Source organism: Manis javanica, chromosome 7 (genome assembly GCF_040802235.1).
Source record: "Manis javanica isolate MJ-LG chromosome 7, MJ_LKY, whole genome shotgun sequence".
Lineage (NCBI taxonomy): Eukaryota > Metazoa > Chordata > Mammalia > Pholidota > Manidae > Manis > Manis javanica.
The window spans coordinates 45,277,378-45,297,266 of NC_133162.1; the positions used below are offsets into that span (position 1 = coordinate 45,277,378).

At 39.1% G+C, this 19,889-nt stretch overlaps 1 protein-coding gene across 1 annotated transcript in view; it reads right to left on the bottom strand.

Annotated features, from left to right (window-relative positions):
• Positions 1 to 146: 146 nt before the first annotated feature.
• The window catches only part of EIF4EBP2 (eukaryotic translation initiation factor 4E binding protein 2), a 28,451-nt gene continuing 8,708 nt past the window's right edge, over positions 147 to 19,889 (bottom strand). Inside the window, exons 2-3 of the mRNA XM_017679855.3 lie at positions 7,393 to 7,578; positions 147 to 6,422 (exon numbers count right to left, since the gene is read on the bottom strand). Coding sequence (XP_017535344.1) covers positions 6,391 to 6,422; positions 7,393 to 7,578 — 218 coding nt within the window. The 3' untranslated portion in view covers positions 147 to 6,390. The remainder of the gene's footprint in view (positions 6,423 to 7,392; positions 7,579 to 19,889) is intronic.

Consider the following 19,889-nt stretch of genomic DNA (forward strand, 5'->3'; position numbering starts at 1 on the left):
CAGGGCCAGATGGACTGTGCTCCGTAAGTGTTGAGAAAAACCGACAGTGGCCAACTGCCTTTGCCCAATTCCCACACTAGCCAAGACTCAAAATGTGAAACAAACAGGATTTCACCTGAATTTTTTAAAAAAATTAAACACCAAAGTGATACTCAAGATCTTTATTGATTTAACTGTAACAGCAACCATTGGTGAAAATTTAATTTTTTCCCTTATTTCCAAACCTTGGTTTGGAAGGACAGTTAAAAAATAGATGAATCACAGAATCACACAAGACTGCCTGAGGACTGCATGGTGCCCTTTGCTATCCACCCCCTGCAGTGGAATGGATGGGAGGGGCAAGGAGATGACCGCATGGAGGGAAACGAAGGGAAGACCAACTACTGGCAGTCTCCGCTTTTCCATTCAGAGTGGGTGGAACTGGGCTACTAAGACAGGGAAGGGCATATTTTGAATATATAAATATTTAAAAGATGTTTAAAATGGACACCTGAATATGTATCCTCTGGGCTCTCCAACACACTTCTTTAAAAGTTCACCCCTGGGGTAGCAGAGGCTGTGAGGTGCAAAGTGATGGGCTCCGTCTTCAGGTGAAGGAAAGGCACTGGCTCACAGGACTCAGTGACATGGCTTACAGACACCAGGAGCAAGATGTATCACCTGCACAACTTGCCCCCTATCTCTGCATCGTTCCTCCCCCAGTCCCCTGGTTCAAGTAAAAATTACCCTTGGCTTGAACTTGGTTTTTTAAAGATTAAGATGGAGAGGAAGGGGGTACACCTTGGAGCAAGAATGGCTATTCTGTGCTAGACACATGGAATTATCAAGTTTGAAGTGTCCAGGAACTCTGGTCTTAAGCACCAACAAGAGTTTCCTTGGGGAATTTCAACATGGCTAAATGATTATCAAGCTTTGGGCATCTCTCTGTTAGCCTACAACTCTTAGAAAGGTAGCAGAGTAAGAGTTTAAATACCCCAGGGAATGTGTTTCATCTCAGTAATATTTGGCATTCAGCATCCGGGGGCATCCAGTATGTTCTGCCAGGGCTTCAGGCAGAGATTAAAGAGAAACCACAGATAATCGGACAATTGGAACAGTGACTTGAAAGATTTCTGAATCTAAGCTTTGCCAAAAGGTATCAACATCTAGGACTAGCCCAGAGGAAGAAATTTAAATCCCAGAGGGTGAGAAAGGTGACATGATAGACTGTTCGAAAAAATAAGTATGTATCAATCACCCTTAGAGTCTTCAGTAAGAAATTTCTGTGAGCTATCCTCAAGGAAACTCCAATACTAAACTCGAAAATCATCACTAGAACAGGACTGCCCCTGGGCATAAGTATTCAAAAAGAACTGTGACCCAACTGCCTCAAGGTCTGATTTCATCTTTTATTAGAAGTTGAGAGGTAAAGAACTTGGGGAGAGGAGGACGGGGACCATCCCCCCTTCAAAGTCCAGGCAGAAATGCCCTCCAATAATGCTTCTTTAAAACAAACACTGCCCCCTCCCTGATGTCACAGGTAGGTAAGTGATTGGGTTTCGCAGATTAATAAATAGCTGCCCATATACACGAAGTTCGGAAACATGCCAAATAGGGGATTTCTGACTCAGAGGCAGCTGGCCTCCTCTACCAGGGAATGCTGAAGATCCTGGCTTCAAGCAGCCATGATGCTTGACACCCCATTGAGTATCCAAGATGGGGAGAATGGAAAAAGTCTGTTTCTGGGATATTGCCCACATGAAGAGCCCCTTACACAATTCGCCTTGATTTAAAGCAGGCACGTATTATGTACTGGCTGAATGATAGACTCTGAGGGTGAAACCCACACAGGATGCATCCTAACGGAAATGTTTAAACTGGGAAGGTAAGGTCTGTGAGTCCAAAAGAGCTGGTAACCCAAACAGCAAAAAATAGAAGTCCATCTGTTTTGACTTTACCTCCAAATCACAAGCAAAACACAAAATTCATCTGAAGATGCTTTAAAGGTGAGTTCCTTGCTTCTGGAAGAAGTACCTTTTCCTTAAAGCTGCCCCAGCAGCAGTGCTTCTTACTCAAATATACTCTAAAGTAAGCAGAGCAACAGATTAAGAAAATGCTGGGAAGAGGCAGAGCTTATATCCAAATGAGAATTTGCATCTTTAAGGTGTCTGAAATCTCTAAAACCTTGGACATGGGTGCCAGAAACACAGCAGACATTCATTAAGGATGTGTTGAACTCATAAGCCTCATATAAGTTTCTCTTGAGGGTAAAGACAGGGCTCGTCCCCTTTAAGATCACATTTCCAACTGGAATTCCAGGACAAGGCAGGCATGCAGAGTTAACCTGCAGACTGGATTTAAAGGAACAAACAGGTACTGATAGATGTTTCTAATTCCCAGATGTTTCCTACTTCATTAGAAGTGGCTTCTTGGGTGAAAGACCTGACCTAGATCTGTTTCAGCTGTGACTGGAGAGACCAGGTGCCACGCAGAACTCTGGTGGGCACCTGGCTTCCAAATGGTATCATCTATTTCACCCGAATCTGAACTATCAGCTTTTCCTTAGCTCACTAACCCAACATCTAATTCACATTTGTTCCCTTTGCTTGACAACCCCAACTCCAATAAAGTCAGCTTTAGTGATTCAGCTAGAAGAATCCAACTCCCTTTGCCAATTCCTGGATAAGGGAGATGCAAGTAAGTGGTGCTGAGTCTTAGAGACACCAAGCCGAGGACTTGCAAAGAAGCATTCTTGGGCTGCTGGTAGTCAGGCAAATGTATGGATATTCATCTGGAAATTGCGATTTCTCACACTCTTTTCAAAGCAACAGGTGGCTTTGGGGAAAGTCTATCTTCTATTCTAGTTTGGTAATGAATGCTTTAATGAAATGTTCTCAGTAGCAACATAGCTCTCAGCATATCATCCAGTTTAATCTTCGCCCCCTGTTAACCTGGCTTAATCTTCTGTTAGGAGTGAGGTGGTCTTAAAACCTATCCACAAATGCTTTGATACTGCTTCATTCAGTGGGTGGGGTTTAATTCCCTGCACCCAGAGTGTAGGCTGGGGTTAGCGGCTTGGTTCTAAGGAAGAGAATAAGGAGTGAGTGGTAGTGTGCTTTCAGAGACCATCATAAAAGGCACTGCAGATTCCTCCCTGCCCTCTCTCTGGGGTCACTCACACAGGGAGAGCCCAGCCAGCAGCCATGGTGTGAAGTCACTTGTGCTGCCCTACAGAGAGACCCACACAGGGAGAAACTGAGGCATGCTGCCAACAGTCACAGAGCTCAGAAGTGAATTCTCCAGCTCCAGATGACTACAACTTCCTGAGATTCTATGCCAAAACCACCATGCTCAGCTGCTCCCCAGTTCCTAACACACAGAAGCTGAATGACAATATTTGCTCTTTTAAGTTTGTGGTAATTTGTTACACAGTGATAACTAATGCAGATAAATGGATAAAACTTTTGGCCTAGCAGCCCAATACCTAGATGCCAGCTTCTCTACGCTGGTCTTGAGAAAGCTATAGCTATTTAATCAGAATATGAGGAAGTCGTGAACTCAATGAACGATGCTGTAAAGAAGGCAGAACCATGACAATGCAGGTCTCCTGCTGGAATTTTTCATTAAGGTGGACTGTCCCCAGAGTAACATGGTTTCCTCATGAAAAGAAATATACAAATGATTACCAAGATTTTAAGAACTATCTCACTCAAATGGTACCCTAAGGGTGTCCTCTCGCCAAGAAAAAGCTGGGATAAATTATTCATTTAGGGCTTCATTTGTGAGGTACCTTCCAAACATCCAGAAGTAAACCTACTGGGTTCTGGCTTGTCCCATGAAGCTTGGCATAAAGTGTCATCTGTTGGAAGTCTATCTGTTGCCTTATGAAATGATCTTTAAAATGCCCATTTTATGGAGACCAAGGTAACACTAGCAGCAGTGGCCTCTAGGAGAAAACTATGCCAAGCAGTACAGAAGTCCCTGCAGAGAAGGCTAAGGGATTGGTCAGCTTCTGTATTATACAGGTGACACTCCCAAGAAATGCTTAGAAACGTGGTTTCTAACTAGAGGGCCACATGAAGAGATTCCCCAAGATAGCAAAAAGGGGGAGGCTTCTTGATATCACACTGGTGTGTTTTAAATCCACTCCCCACCATTAAGAAAGCCAAGTTTTCATGGGTGGCAATAAAAATCAAGAAGGGGCGCCCTTCTGCTCAGTGACAGACTGACCAGCTGTAGCTGGAGTCAGAGTCCACAGAATGCCAAGCCCCGGGTATGAAGAATGGAAAGCGTCATTCCCAAAGAATCAAGCTCCCAGAGGACAAAGAGGTCCTGAGTAGGCTTCTCATGCAAATTACAGTGCATCTTCCAAGTTTTTCCAAGAGTATGTAAAGCAAAATTGGAGTTTAATTAAAATCAGAACAAGGGCACGTTTAACAACAAAAAAAAATACCACTTTTCTGATCATCAACTTTTGAGAGTGAAAGCATCCCCAAAACTTTGGAGATCCAGCTTATTCCTGAGACATCAAACATCACGAAAGGTTTTATTCTTTGAACTACTCACATTTTTTAGCAGAAAACAGAACAGAGTTCCTCAGACACCCTTCCTCTCTTCTGCCTAAAATGCATTAGCAAACAAGGTCTTTTCACAGTTCAAAAAAAAACAGCTTTCTTTCTTAGCCAATTGGCCTGTTACTCTCACCCTGGGATCTGATCTCTTAGTAAGAGGGTTCAGGGCACCAAATGCAACCAAAATTCCCAGGACACCAGTAGCTACTTTGTCTTTCTACGAGGGGATGGAGGCATTAGTCTTTCTATGAGGGAAGTCACTTCTCAGGATTATTGTGCCAGTCAATAGTCAGGAGAGCAGAAAGGGGAGAAGGGAAATGAAAAAGCAAACAGTAAGGGAAAAAAAGAATGTGGCTTTCATGAACAACCCATGGCAAGGCAGAATGGTCCAGTTTTACAAACCACCCACTATAAACTCCAAACATGCACACCCAAAACTGGGGTGGGGTGGGGTACAAGAGCTCGTAAGGGACCAGGGGAGACAAAGGATGGTGACATGGAACAGCCGACTTGCCTATGAACATTTCTCACCTTCCTAATACTGGAAGATGTGTAATTAAAAAGTTGCTGTTCAAAACTGTACTGAAAACATATCTAAAAATAGGTCTGTAATCATCTTAAAAATAAAAGGTCACTCCTCAGACAAGCGGAGTGACAGGTATCAGATACCAATACTTGAGGTATCTTTGATGTATCTTTGAAAAATGGCCTGGCAGAGAAAAAAGGAGAGAAGAGGGAGGGGAAAAAAAGAGAAAATTCAGAGTATGATGGGGAAGCCAAGAAAACACATTTTTAAGCCCATGTTTTTCTATCTTAGCAGCCAAAGCAGGTCCACAAAGGAAAAAAGTTTAGTTCTTTTCTAAGAACATTCCAAAAGTCAACTTTAAGCTCAAAATATAAGAAATGACAATCAGAGATAAAAGATATCATGATGCCCACTGGACTGGAAAACAATGAGAACTGAAACTGGGTATGCAAATGGCTCAGCGTTCTTCTGAGGTCATTCTGAGGTTATCATCTGGCAGAATACTATGATCAGGCCTCATCAGTGTCCATTATTTAGTATGGACCTGCTCTGGGAGCAAGTGAAAATAACCTGGATAGTTCAGAGTACGGGAGGACTACGAGCAACAAGATGCAAGCAGAGAGGAATGGGAGAAGAGGAAACGCACCTCAAAACTGTCACAGGGTAATGTTACCAGAGTTGTACAAACAGCGCTCTGTCCCCAAGAACAAACACTTCAAGGTAAAAGGAGAGAAGCTCTTGTCTGTCATTTCCCTCTGAAGACACCAAGCCCAGATTCTTGTAGTACTGAACGATGGGTGGGAGACAGAGCGATGACAATAAGAACATAAATAATGCTGAACCCACTAGACCTCTTCCCCAGTAATCACTTCCCCAGATTAGAACATAAATAATGCTGAACCCACCAGACCTCTTCCCCAGTAATCACTTCCCCAGATTACGCAGCCAAGCAATTGTTGGTAGGCTGATATCTGATTTGGGATTAAAAAAATAAAAACAGGGGGAAGGGGAGTGTTGGAAAGAGGGGTGATGTTTTCTTAATAGTAAAATGGAAAGGAAGCTAGATTTTAACTGTTTTTCCTCTGTGGGCTGTAGACAGAAAAATGCAAACAACCTTAAATCTAAACTGGTAACAGGAAATGGTCAGCTGAAGCTCATCTGCGCATCATTTGGCACCAGAGGAAGGAGGAGGTGGAGACTGCAATGGGGACTACTGGGACTGCCTCTTCTATCTTGTCTTCATTGATCCTAATGGCCAAATCGGGTACACACAGGAATCAGTTGCTGCTGTTCTTCTGATCCTTGCCGGGACAGTCAGATGTCCATCTCAAACTGAGCGTCATCCCCTAGTTGGAATGAAGAAAAGAAGTTTAGCATAAAACGAAAAGGCAAAACTGTAATTCCCTCTGTCCAATGGTCAAAAATAATTCAAGCCATCCCATTCTCTAAAACAACTATTCTGCTTTGCTTTGGCTGGTCTTTTTAATCGGGGGGGAAAAAAAAAGAATATCAGTCAAATCACCCATGGCGAGGAGCAGCTGGAGAGAAGGGCACACGTGAAAGCTTTCCCAGAGTCCCTTTGTCCACAGGCTGACCAAAAGGAAGCTTCTGGGAGATCCTTGCCATCTACATTAGCACGCTCTCTCGAAGGCTTTAAACTTTAGCCCTGCTCTGAATTAACACTTTGTTCTTTAAAAACTCATTGGTATGTGAGGAGGCAGAATGCTGGCTCATGCACAGGGGTCACCAAGTGCAATCCGAGGAGCACTTAGGAGCTGGCCATTCCCACTTCCCTCTCCTGCTCCCACAGAGACAGAGAGGAATTATTACTAAGAGTGTGTGTCCCAGTGTATACTGGAATATTAGAGGCAGTCCTGGAAAATGGGGTAATGGACCATACTGCTTTCTTGAACACCATAAAACTGTCAATCTTCTTATAAGAAACAGTCTGTTTCCTGAGGGCAATGGGGGATATTAAATTCTGTTTTGTTTTCAGTGTGCCTGTTATACCGAGTCCACAAAAGCTCAGGATAGGCAATCCTCCAGGCCTGGTTCAAGGAGTTGTCTTTGGGATTCCCGGATTTTGGATCCTTTCCCTGCCACCCACAAGATTAGATTTGATTATTAATTAGAATTTAGGGTACTCAGAACATTTCGGTAAACTTTGATGAGGGGAGTAAGGGGAGGTGGTGATCTGAGAGCCATATAATGACACCAGTTATAACTGAAGTATCAACATTTTTTCAACCTAAAGCCAACTGACATTCGAATTCCTAAGGCCACCTCTCTTGGTTCCCAATACAAGTATTCTCTTACCAACTGCATGCTTCCTGTCATGATTGTTCAAGTTGTTCAAATTATTTACTTCTACTTTAGAGTCTTCAATTAAGGTGCCAGGGCTGGTGACTCCTGGGATATTGGGCAAATGGCAGGGTGGGGTCTGAGCCATGGGAGAATTGCGCCGATCCAACAGAAACTTCCGATCATAAATGATTCGGGTTCCTGGAAAACAGGGTTGAAAGGAGTTTGAAACAAATAAAGGGGTTTTCAACACATAAAACTACCCAGGAATTTCTCTCCACCATCTTACTCAATACACATCACCTATTAGTAGGAATCCTATTTTCTCTCTGAAGACTGTGAATTCCTTATGCCAGGGCTATGTCTAATTTATATCTGACCTAGGTCCTTACATTATTTTCAAAGAAGTTTTTTTTTTAAACAAAGCAATGAACAAGTATGTGAAAAAATAGCCAACAGATAGCCATCTTTAGGTTAAAGACTTTCCAAAGAACGACTGAGACCGACATTCTTTCCAGCTATGGTAGAAGGTGGAATTGGCAGCCCTTCTCTATTTTACAAAACAATCTGCATGCATACCAGTGTGCTACCACAGTGCTTTACATTAGTTTTGAAGAGTGCCATAAATAGTTAAGAAATGAATAGTTAAGAAAATCGTGTGTAGGCATCTTGTTCACACTAGGCTTAAATTTAGAGCACAAAAAGCCTACTTTAAGGGTTTAGGTATTCAAGTTAAAGGCACTATTGTATGAAAATAAAGCTATGTACAAAGTCACACAGTTTAAAGAGGTAGAATCTAAACACTACTTGCTGGTCAATGCTTTTAGATTCTCAAGTGAAAAGAAAGAATTTTCTTGTCATAATAAGGAGAGTCTGGTTCGGGCAGATTTCCTCAAACATGTGATAAACTATATCCCAGGAAACAGAACAACAAATAAAACAGCTATCAGATCTATTATGTATGTGAGAAAACAAGTATAAAAAAGCAAGGCATTTACTGCAAGAGGTATGGGATCTCTAGTCTTCCCAAAGAAGGAAGGAGATGAACCTTGAATCTAAAAAAATAATACCAACATTAAGCTAAATAGCTGGGAAGTGAGTTACAAACTGAATGGTTTTCTTGGGATTAATATATACATGGTACCATGACACTTTTATGCTAGTAAATAATTTCCTTTCACGTAGATGGAAAGTAGTCAAACTAGTGCCTTCCTAGTGAGTAAATGGCCACGAGAGACACTCTCCTCCACCCCCCACCATACTTGCTTTAACCAGAATCAAGTACTAAACACATTCTCCTCTGGGTAATATACTACAAAGTCAGTCACAAGAAAGAATGACTAAGTGTCTCAGAATGGAAGAATGCTCTCAGATTGGTATTTGTTAGCACATGAAGGCATTTCAAAACTAAGGCTTTCAAACCTACTCCAAAGTACATCAACTTTCTTTTCTAACTACCTACTTCTGTTGCAACTACACTACACACACAATTGTATTTATAGCTTATAAAAAGTAAAAAGAAAATATCTGACTTTCAGCCTCTCCATAATAAACTACTAAGAAATATTCTCGCAGATATATCTGCATCCGAACCATATAGGATTCTTGTATAAAACAGTTCTAACTGAATCAGAATCATTGGGGATTAGAACATAGAAATCTGTATTTCTAAATTCCCCAGGTTGTTCTTTCATTCAATAAAGAACCAAACATCATCCTTCTACCAAAAATCTAGTAACAGTGATTTAAAAATAGATGAAATATCACAGAATAAGTGAAAGAATGATGGAGAGGCTACAGAGATCATTCTGACAAATGGAAACTGAACCTGTGGGTTCCTGACTCCCCCGTCCAGCCCTTTTCCCCCTCTACCTAGTAGTCTCTATGATCTCCCTGAGTGGGAATTGGTTATCTAAAGTGAAAGGAGTGGAAAGGTAGCTGCTACTTACATATAAAATTAGGGTACACAGCAGATGGTACAGCAAGCAGTTTTACAACAAAGACCACCAGACATTTACTCTGAAGTGCCCCTTTTAAGGGGGTACAGGTTGGGGTGGAGGTTGTTACTGCCCCCTAGGGAGTGTTACAGAACTGCATGGAGGTGGGTTTTGTTTTTTAATCTTATAAACTGGCAAAGCTTAAATACTTAAATATTTTGTAAATTAGTTAATTCTTTTATTTCTCCTTATGTGACAGAGGAATATATAGTATTTTAAATTATGTGTGTAGGTGGTCATATAATCTAAGAAACTCATTTCATAAGAGTAAAGGGGAACAAGGAGTTAACATCCAAAAAGAACTCACACACCTCAATACCCAAAAAGCAAATAACCCGATTAAAAAATGGGTGGAGGATAAGAACAGACAACTCTCCAAAGAAGAAATTCAGATGGCCAACAGGCACCTGAAACGATGCTCCACATGGCTTATTATCAGGGAAATGCAAATTAAAACCACAATGAGATCACCTCACACCAGTTAGAATGGCCAACATCCAAAAGACAAGAAACAACAAATGTTGACAAATATGTGGAGAAAAAGGAACCCTCCTACACTCTTAGTGGTAATGTAAATTAATTCAACCATTGTGGAAAGCAGTATGGAGGCTACTCAAAACACTAATAATAGAAATATCATTTGACCAAGGAATTCCATTCCTAGGGGTTTACCCAAAGAAAACGAGATCCTAGATTCAAAAAGACATATGCACCCCTATGTTTATTGCAGCACTATTTACAATAGCCAAAAGATATGGAAGCAACCTAAGTGTCCATCAGTAGATGAATAAAGAAGATGTAGTACATATACACAACAGAACATTATTCAGCCATAAGAAGAAAAATCCTACCATTTGCAACAACATGGATGGAGCTAGAGGGTATTACGCTCAGTGAAATAAGCCAGGCAGAAAAAGACAAGTACCGAATGATTTCTCTCATTTGTGGAGTATAACAACAAAGCAAAATTGAAGGAACAAACAGCAGCAGATTCACACTCCAAGAAGGAACTAGCAGTTACCAAAGGGAAGGGGTTAGGAAAGGTGGGTGAGAAGGGAGGGAGGCAGGGAGAAGGGGATTGAGGGGCATTATGGTTGGCACACATGGTGTGTTTGTGGGTCACAGGGAAGAAGACAGTGTAGCACAGAGAAGACACGTAGTGACTCTTGCTACGCTGATGGATAGTGACTATGGTGGGGTGGGGGGGGTGGGGGGGACTCAACAATATGGGAAAATGTAGTAACCACAATGTTACTCATATGAAACCTTCATAAGATTGTATATCAATGATACCTTAATAAAAAAAAAAGTAAAGGGGGCATTACAAACTATTGGTAATAAAGGGAGACACTGGCAAAGATGATAACCTCTGAAGGACAGATGGCAGAAAAGAGGTTAACAGCTCTAATTACTATGAATGGCCCTGCTTTCACCTATAGGGCTAAATGAAACAGGCAAAGGCCAAAAACTACTTTTGGTGTTTTAGTCTTTTGGTCATAGAGTGGGCTAGAATTAGCTTCCTACTTTCACTGTTAGAAAGATTTAGACACAATGTCCCACAGCCCATTTGTGCCAGGACTTGACACCTTGATCTTAACCTTTGCAAAAGAGTTTTGCACACCTCATTCCAACCCTGTAAGAACACTTGGAAAAATAGGGAATCATTCATTTCTAGTTTAAGGAAGACCCAAGTCTTATAACCTGTCTCAAATACAATTTGGGGACAAGGAAAGTAGAAATCACCTTCACTCTTTTTGCTTTGAAAAACAAGCACTATAGTAACAACACAAAATGGCATCTGGAAATTATGAGGGATAAGTCATTCTGGACAGCAGTAAACTTAGTTCAACTTTCAGAAAGTGAATAATTTGAATTGTTTTGGATGAAAATTTTTCTAACACAAATCCAAAACTTTTTACCACCTTGAAAAGAAAACAATTTCAACCCTTTCTTGATGATCAGGGTCATTATTATGAAAATCATTTATTATACTATGTTGTGACCTAGGAAGTCTTGGGGCCTATTCAGTTGATGCTTTTTCCTTACCCTGTACAGAATTCAAATTGCCAAGGTTGTGCTAGTGCCCCTCTCTCCAGAGTGTCTGTCTCCTCCCTCACAGTTAGAACAAGAACTACCTTTTTCCCATGTCTTAGCTCTGGCTGCCATGAAAAAATGCCATAGACTGGGTGGCTTCAACAGAAATTTTCTCACAGTTCTTGAGAAGTCCAAGAACAAGGTGTCAACACAGTCTGCTCTGCTAAGAGCTCTCTTCTGGGTATGTGGCAGATAGCTGCCTTTCCATTGTGGCCAAACTGAGAGCAGAGGGAAGCAAGCTCTCTGGTCTCTCCTTGTAAGGGCATTCATGTCATCATGAAGGCCCCACTCTTACCACCTCATCTAAACCTAATCCAATTACCTCCCAAGGTGCCCCCCTATCACCCAAATATCACATTGGAGGTTAGGCTTGAACACATGAATTTGGCAAGGGGGAGGACACAATTCAAAGAACAATTTGTAAAATAAAAGCAAACAGGCCAAGAGGGGGCCAGATGGCTCTGCAATAAACAAAGAGAAGGAGCTTCAGTGGATGGACTTTGCACATTTGAGTGTTACCCCCACTTTCCTTCATGGCTAGGTTTCAGAGGGGTGAGGTTTCACTGAGAGATGTTCTTAACTAACATTCAACTTGCAGATCAGAACAAGATTATTCTCACTTCTGAACAAAACAGCAGTAGACTCAAAGACACTGAGAAGTGACTAGTGGTTACCAAGGGGGAGGGATTGGGGATAAAGAGGCACGATAATTTACCATCACAACATAAACTGGTCATGGGGCTGGCAGTACTGCATGGAGAATACAGTCAATGATTCTGTAATGTCTTTCTACATTGATAGTAACCGCACTAGAGAGGGTGAGGATTTAACAATACAAGTAACTGTTAAACCACTGTGTTGTACATCTGAAACCTATGTAAGATTGTGTATCAATGATACTTTGATTAAAAAAAAGATCATTCTCACTTCTGCACTACACCAAGCTTCGAAACTCGGGATGAGATGATGGAAAAAAGCACAGGATAAAAGCAAGTATTCTATTTCCAAATTATGTATTAGCATTAATATATGCATTAAAGAACTGTAATTGATGCAACAAGGAAATTAGTGGAGATTCTACCTGAATGTGTTCAGTATTAAGAGAAACTCTGAAGAACTTCTATGAATTTTCAGAGACAAAAAAAGATTATTTTTTCAGCCTGAGATATAATGCACATACAGTTCAAAGTAATTTTTAAGCGTATTTACAGAATTGTGCAACCATCTCCACAATCAATTCTAGAATACTGTGATCATCCCTATAAGACAGCCCATATACATTTAGCTGACCCTTCCCCATTTTCTTCTAACCTCTCCATCCCTAAGCAAACACTAGTATGTTTTCTAGAATTCTGTCTATTCTGGACATTTCATATAATTGGAATCATATAATATGTGGTCTTTTGTGACTGCTTTTTTTCATTTGCATGTTTTCAAGATTCATCCATGTTTAGCATTTATCAGTACTTCATTTCTCTCTGTTGCCAAATAATATTCCATTGAATGTACATACCAGATTTTATTGATCAGCTGATGGACATCTAGGTTGTTTCTTTGAATAATGTTGCTATAAATATTCATGTACAATTTTTTGTGTGAACACAGGTATATACTGAAGAGAAATGAAAATGTAAGCATGTAATTGCTGGATCATATGGTAACTATGTTTAACTTCTTGAGAAACTACCAAACTGTTTTCCAAAGTGGCTGTACCCCTTTACATTCCCACCAGGAATGTGTGAGGGTTCCAATTTGTATACTTTGTATCCAACAGTTATCTTTATTATAGCATTCTAGTGTGAAGTGGTATCTCTGATGGCTAATGACTAATTAATCTTTTCATAATGCCTATTAGTCATTCCACCATATATCTTCTTTGGAAAAATGTCTATTCAGGTACTTTGCCCATTTTTAAATGGGTTATCTTTTTACTATTGAGTTTTTCCTTTACTTATTATGAATATAAGTCCATTAATCCTATACAATTTGCAAATACTTTCTCCTGCAGTTTTCCCACTTTCATATTGGCATTCTCTGCAGCTCAAAGCTTTTAATTTTTATGAAGTCCAATTTATGTTGCTTCCTTTTCTTGCTGGTGCTGCTGGTGTCATACCTAAGAAACTATTTCCCCATCAAGGTCATAAAGACTTGTACCACATTGTCTTCTAAGAGTTTTACAGCTTTATCTCTTAACATTTAAATCTTTAGGCCATGGGATGCAACTTCAGTTTTTGCATGTGGATATCCAGTTGTACCAGCATCATTTGTTGAAAAGACTATTCTTTCCCCCATTTAATTGTCTTGGTACCCTTGTTAAAGATCAACTGGCAGTAATTGTTGGGGTTTATTTATGGACTCTCAAATTCTATTCCATGGATCTGTATGTCTGTCCTTATGGCAGTACCACGCCATCTTGATGTGTAGTAACTTTTGAAATCATGAAATGTGAACCTTCCAACTTTGTTTTTCTTTTTCATGACTCGGCAACTTTAGGTCTCTTAAAGTTTCATATGAATTTTAGTGTCAGCTTGTCAACTTCTGCAAAGAAGCCAGCTGGGACTTTGATGGGGACTGTGCTGAATGTGTAAATTAACTTAGGGAGTACTGCCATCTTAACAATATTAAGTCTTCCAATCCATGAACATGGAACGTCTTTCCATTTATTTAGACCTTTAAATTTTTTCAAGAATGTTTTGTGGTTTTCACAGTAAAAGTTTCTTGTGTTTTGGTTAAATTTATTCTTATGTATTTTATTATTTTTACACTATTAGAAACAGAATTCTCTTTTTTTTTTGGATTGTTCATTGCAAGTATACAAAAATACAATTGGCTTTTGTATACCAATCTTGTATCCTGCAACATTGCTAAACTCACTTATTAGTTCTAATAGTTTTTTAATGGATTCCTAAAATACATTTGTTTTTGAAAACAAAAAGTAAGCAATTAAAAGAGAAGACACTCTAAAGAATTAGGGTCTTAACTGGTGCTGTTAATGCTCTTAAATATGCCCAGGGAAAATATGAGTACAAAAGCATGGTATTTTAGGTGTTTAAATTTTACATTACTGTGAGCCAGAAAAATTGTAGCAGATATAGTAAAAATGGGGAATAAGCCTTTTCAGTGACTGAGGAGTCTACAATGTGATTCAAAAGCACCTGACTATTCAAAAACTAAAACTAGTCAAAGAAAAACATTAAGAATCAACTATGAATAAGATAGCAGGAAAAAAAACCTTTATTTTCTTTGTCTGATATTGTGTTTACTATGAAACTATATTTATTCTGAGACAAAAAATTTAACAACCTAAAATATTCAAGGTCTCTTATACATGTGTATACATTTTCCAAAGCAAGAACTTCCTAATTAAGTCATATTTCATCCAAATGGACTGATTTATGTCAGCCCAATCTAATGTCAACCAGTGCAGACACAAGTAACTAGAAACAACTTTAAATTCCTGAAGAAGGAAAACAAAAGACCATATAAAAATCCTTGGCTAGCATTGAACATATTAAAATGGGGCATGATTCTTGCTCATGGATAGGAAAAATCAATATTGTTAAAATGGCCATACTACCCAAAACAATCTACAGATTCAGTGCAACCCCTATTAAAATACCAATAGCATTTTTCACAGAACTAGAGCAAATAATCCTAAAATTTGTATGCAACCACGGAAGACTCCAAATAGCAAAAGCAATCTTTAGAAAGAACAAAGCTGGAGGTATCATGTTCCCTGGTTTCAAACTGAACTACAAAGCTACAATAATCAAAGTGGTATGGAAGTGGCACAAAAACAGACACACAAATTAATGGATGAGACTAATGAGCCCAGAAATAAAAGCACTTACACAGTCATTTACTATATGACAAAGGAGACAAGAACATACAATGAGGACAAGACATGCTTGTCAATAAATGTCGATGGGAAAACTGGCAAGCTACATGCAAAAGAATGAAACTGGATCACTCTCTAACACCATATACAAAAATAAGCTCAAATGGATTTAAGACCTCAATATGAGACCTGAAACCATAAGCTTCTAGAAGAAATCATAGGTATGAAACCATTGAATTAGTAATTTTTTTCTGGGGATATGTCTCCCCAGGCAAGGGAAACAAAAGCAAAAATAAACAAATGGGATGACATTAAACCAAAAAACTTCTGTACAGTAAAGGAAACCATGCACAAAATGATAAGACAACCTACTGAATAGGAGAATATATTTATAAATGATATATCAGATAAGAGGCTAGTATCTAATCTACCTAAAGAACTCATACATCTCAACACCAAAAAACCAAATAATTCAATTAAAAAATGGGCAGAGGACCTGAAAAGACATTTTTCCAAAAAAGGCATTCAGATGGCCAACAGACACATGAAAAGATGCTCAACATCACTAACCATGAGATATGATTTCACTTATATGTGGAATCTAAAAACAAAACAAAGTGAACAAAACAGTAATAGACTCATAGACACTGAGAAGTGACTGGTGGTTACCATGGGGGAAGGGTTGGGTGAATGGGTGAAATAGGTGAAAGGGATAAAGAGGCACAAAACGTCAGTCATACTTAGAGGATATTATGCTAAGTGAAATAGGTTAGAGAAAGACAAATGCCATATGATTTCACTTATATATGGAAGCTAAAAAAACAAACAAAACAGAAATAGACTCATGAACAGAGAATGAACTGATGGTTGCCACAGGGAGGGGTGTGTGGGAGATGGGCAAAACAGGTGAAGGGGATACCAACTTCCAATTATAAAATAAAGTAGTCACAGAGATGAAAGTACAGCTGAGGAAGTAGTCAATAATATTGTAGTATCTTTGTATGTTAACAGATGGTAACCACACTTATCCTGGTGAGTACTTAGTATTGTATACAGTTGTCAAATCAGTATGTCATGCACCTGAAACCAATGCAATATTTTATCAACTGCATTTTAATAAAAAATAAAATGAAAAAAGTTTTAATGGAGCATGATTTCGATCAACTGAAGGAGTGTTAAAAAAAGGGTCTATTTCAGCTTGACAATGGAAACCTTGTACTTCCAGTTTGCTATTTCCTTTTTTACGAAAATAATCATATCCCTTAGTTTTATACCAAAAAAATTTTAAGTCACAATATCATATATGCTATTTACTGGTTTTCAATGTTTGCAATCACGCTACAATAAAAGTGAAAAGGAATTATAATTAAGGAAGCATATGTAAATGTTATAGACCTTGACATTGTAAAAATAATGGAAAGGCTGATCTGCATATTAAGGAAGTAGAGACAGGACAGACAGATGGTAAAGTCTTGCATAGTGAAGAGCTCAAGTTCAACAGATTGAGATACAGAGGTTTAGCTATATTATTTCAAGTTTTAAACTACTAGAAGAACCTAAAATGATAATACAATTTACAAAAATTGGTAAATGGTGAGGGGAGGAGAAATGAGAGGTAGAAAGTAATGAAAGTGTTTAGATTGTTTATCTCTCATAACAGGGAGTCTCAACAGTATTACCTAATGTTAACAAACCAAGGAATCATGGTATATATGTATTTTTTACTGCCAAGAGTTATAACCATTAACAGCACTATAAACGAAACTTAAAAGTAGTTGTCTACTGGCATTTTACGTGCTTCTGTCCAATTTTTCTATTTGGTGTTTAAAATGTGCATACACTACTTCAGTCTTCATGTTTGGATTTTAGAACAAATAGGAACCTTGAGATCTAGGTTAACATTAGATATTTATAAATTTTCTTCATCCACTGGTGACCAGACATTAGGATAAATCTAATAACTTGACCCAGTATTTTCTAGATGCTGCTATTACTAGGAAAACATGACAGTCAAACTGAGTCCCTTTGATGGAGAATAGGGAGGATGAAAAACAGCTTCTACCTTTTGATATAAAAACTAATGATATTCAAATAGCAGGGAATAGGGAGGCCACTGAGGCCCAAATTATGCTAGTCAAGATGGTTAATACTGCACCAAGGTCATTCAAGCCTAAGGACCTCTTTCAAGACCAAGTAGCTTAGTTTAAATGATAATTAATCCACACATTAAGCTACATACATCTTAGAAACTGGTAACTTAACCAAAACCACAGGAAGTCCACAGTAACACGGTTACCTGACAAGGTAGCAGTTTCAATACTTTGACAGGGTCCCCATCATACAATTCTGGTAAACTAAGGCTGCTTCCAGAATTAGAATTAAGCATCCACTTAAGTGCCAAATGACAGCTTGGAACGAGAAACATTAAGTAACTTGCCTAAATTTCATAGCTTGAGTGAGCTGGTGACAAAACTTCAAAGGCTGACAAGGACCCACACCTTCATGTAACACTGTCCCAGTCAGGAAGGTAGAGTGTGAAGTCAAAACAGGGCTTCCCTTAGGGGACTTTCTCCATCAAAGATAAAATCTTTCTAAGAAAACCCTTAGCAGACTTCCCCCTACATCTCATTTAGTCAGAGATGGGTCAGATTCAACACCATACCAGATATTGGGAAGCCATGACTGGTGTCCATGCTGTACATCCTAGGGCTTGCCACATGCCAACTTTAAATAATTAGGCAATCTGGGGTAGTATAGAAGAAGAGTGAATGGCCACTGGGCTGGAAGCCAATAGTGTGAGCTACATCTGCAGTAATATTTACCTAAATTTAATAAATTTTATTTTAACTAAAATGGCTTAAAAAATTAAATTTAGGAGGATGGAAGGTACAAGTGTATATACATTGGGGAAGGGTATATAAAGCAACTCAATTCTCATCTTCTATAGTAGGAAACTAATTGTTAATATCTAAAACTGGGACATAACATTAAATCATGTTATATAAAAATCCAAAGGTAAATACTGGAAGAAATAACTAAAAGACTTTAAAATGATTTCTCTGGGGAGTGGAAATGGAGATGAGAGGGATGGGGCATGAGAATGTTGCTCTTTGTTATTAGCCTAGTAACACTATATGACTTTTAAACTTTACTTCCACAGGAATAAAAAATAAATGTAAAAGAAACCAAAACAAAACTGTGATTACATGTATCCTGCAGACATTATGTCAAACAAGGAAGTCACAAAAGGACAAGTATTTTGTCATTCCGCTTATGTGAGCTACCTAAAACAGTCAAATTCAGACTGAATGTATAAGAGTGGCTGCCTGGGGCTGGGCGGGGGTGGGGGCCGGGAACGGGGAGGTAGGATTTAATGGGCACAGAGTTTTAAGTCTGAGACAAAGAAAAAGTTTAGGAGGTAGTGGTGATGGCTGCACCACAATGTGAATATACTTAATGACACAGAACTATACAGTTAAAAATGGTTAAAATGGTAAAATTTGTTATGTGTATTTTACCACAGTAAAAAACATATTTAATTTCAGACTTGTAGCCTCCAGAAATGTAAGAGAATTTTGTTGTTTAAACCTCCCTCACAAAAACTAAATAAAAAAAAAAAAGATTGAGAAACAGTGTAAAAAACAAAAAGCTTTATAAAGAATTGAAAAATGAAAGGTGACTCCAAAGTATTTGTAAATATAAATACATACACTAACAGACCAGTACCGCTAAGGTAGCAGGGACCACGAGGAAGGAAAATACCCTTTAAGCCCAGGAGTTCAATTTAAAAAGAAACAGAGCACTCCAGGTGGAGAAAGACAAGTACCAAATGATTTCACTCATTTGTGGGATTTAACAACAAAGCAAAACTGAAGGAACAAAACAGCAGCAGACTCACAGACGCCAAGAAGGGACTAGCAGTTACCAAAGGGAAGGGGTTGGGGAGGACAGATAGGGAGGGAGGGACAAGGGGATTGAGGGGCATTACAATTAACAATCACAATATAGGCAGGTCATGGGGAAGGCAGTATAGCACGAAGACAAGTAGCGACTCTATAGTATCTTACTAGGCTGATGGACAGTGACTGCAACGGGGTGGGGGTGGGGGACTTGATAATATGGGTTAATGGTGAAACCACAATGTTGCTCACATGAAACCTTCATAAGATTATGTATCAATGATACCTTAATAAGAAATAAAATAAATGTTTGGTATAAAAGAAAAAAAAGAAACAGAGCACTTGGCAAGTAACCTCAGTATTACATTAGGAATTCTTGCCAATACTCCATCTATGTCTCTTGTAAAGGTCCACCAGGAGATCAGAAATAGGTATGAGATGAACAAGCTGCAAGTATTTCTGCCTCTTTCATTCCCTCCCCTGGTGACTATGAGGGAAAATAAAGGACTTATAAAGAAAGCGGTCTTCTCTGTTTTTTATTCTTCCAATTTGGGAAGGTAATAACAAGGACTGTATCTGATTGACTGGATTAGAGAACTTCTGTGAACAAACTAGTTTTAAACATCTGTTCTTCATGGAGGCTCTGGATGAGAAGTCAGACACCTAAAAAACTCCATGCCAGAT